General features: G+C 39.1%; 1 protein-coding gene across 2 annotated transcripts; it reads right to left on the minus strand.

The window, feature by feature from the left end:
• Window positions 1-6: 6 nt before the first annotated feature.
• On the minus strand, window positions 7-659 carry LOC112453676 (brefeldin A-inhibited guanine nucleotide-exchange protein 1-like). 2 transcript variants are annotated; one of them, XM_025014559.1, is made up of 2 exons: window positions 422-659; window positions 7-316 (listed from the first exon to the last, which is right to left on the minus strand). In XM_025014559.1, the coding sequence occupies exons 1-2, from the start codon at window positions 536-538 to the stop codon at window positions 185-187; spliced, it is 249 nt and encodes an 82-aa protein (XP_024870327.1). In that variant the 5' UTR covers window positions 539-659; the 3' UTR covers window positions 7-184. The 2 variants fall into 2 exon arrangements, with proteins under 2 accessions (XP_024870327.1, XP_024870326.1); XM_025014558.1 differs by having other exon boundaries at window positions 407-658.
• Between the last annotated feature and the right edge of the window lie 505 nt (window positions 660-1,164).

The following is a 1,164-nucleotide window of genomic DNA, read 5'->3' on the forward strand; positions in this document are numbered from 1 at the left end:
CTATCTAAGTGAGCTAATGTCAACAGCAATCCCTGACGACATCTGATTAAATATGCGATATATGGAGATCGCTTTTGATAATCCTCTCGAAGTGATTTGAAGAGCTTTCTACATCCATCGTTATTAAATAGATGCACGCAACGTAAAGTTTCATGAAGATGTTAGATGAGCTAGTTAGACTTAGCTAACTAAGACTTAGCTCAACTTCAGTTTTGCCGTTTGCTATGACAGAACCCTCCTGCTGATGTTCCCCATCAAGCCTCACGTTCTCTTCCTCCGCCTGAGTCTCCATTCGCGCGAAGATCACGTTGATCATCTGCGTGAGAGTCGCACAGGCTGTTGTTTGATTCACCAAGTTGCGCGACGACAAGTAAATGTTGTAAACAGTACGAATTGTTAACAGTACCGTACCCTCGTATACCTCCACATGCTGGCTTGTCATTACAGTCAGCAGAGCTTTAATAATCTGCAGCTGCGCACTCTCATCGGTCTGTGGACCGGTGAAGCAACCGCAAAGGCTCCGTTGGATCAGGCACATTGCTAGTGAAATGACTATATGCGATTAACTTCTGCAGGCAGTCCAGTGCTGTGTCACCACAATCCGTAGTGACTAGCTCTAACATGCTGACTCAAATGGCAAGAAGTAATTAGCGGTAATGACATTTGAGTCGCTCTTAATTGGGCTGTGGCCCAAATAAGGGCGTTTGAGATAACCTCTTCACTCTGCACACCTGGTGTACATCTTTGATCTCGTTACGGAGGTCCTCTGCAAGATGGAAATATAAGTGACAAACTAATTAATTAGTAACTATCGCTTATAGCTACAGGCTTATTAGCCTGTATATTTATTTATTTCAGTATAAAATAATTTTTAAAACGTTCATATTAATTCTGATTGCAGATGGACCTTCGGGGACACTAGCGCCTTCTTCTTTTAACATGAATAACTAAAAAATGTATATTTCGGCTAATTACCGAGTTTATAAATATTTAATTAAAATTATCTGGGTGAATCACAAACCTTTTTAATCACACTTCATAACTCTTCATACAAAATACAAACGATTCCGTATAAAAACTTTTATTAATTTATGTATTTCGGCTAAATGCATGGTGTAAAAATAATTAATTAATTACAATTAAACGAATGACTCACAAACCTTT

The sequence above is a fragment of the Temnothorax curvispinosus genome, unplaced genomic scaffold, assembly GCF_003070985.1.
Source record: "Temnothorax curvispinosus isolate PA1 unplaced genomic scaffold, ASM307098v1 QBEX01004575.1, whole genome shotgun sequence".
Classification (NCBI taxonomy): Eukaryota; Metazoa; Arthropoda; class Insecta; order Hymenoptera; family Formicidae; genus Temnothorax; species Temnothorax curvispinosus.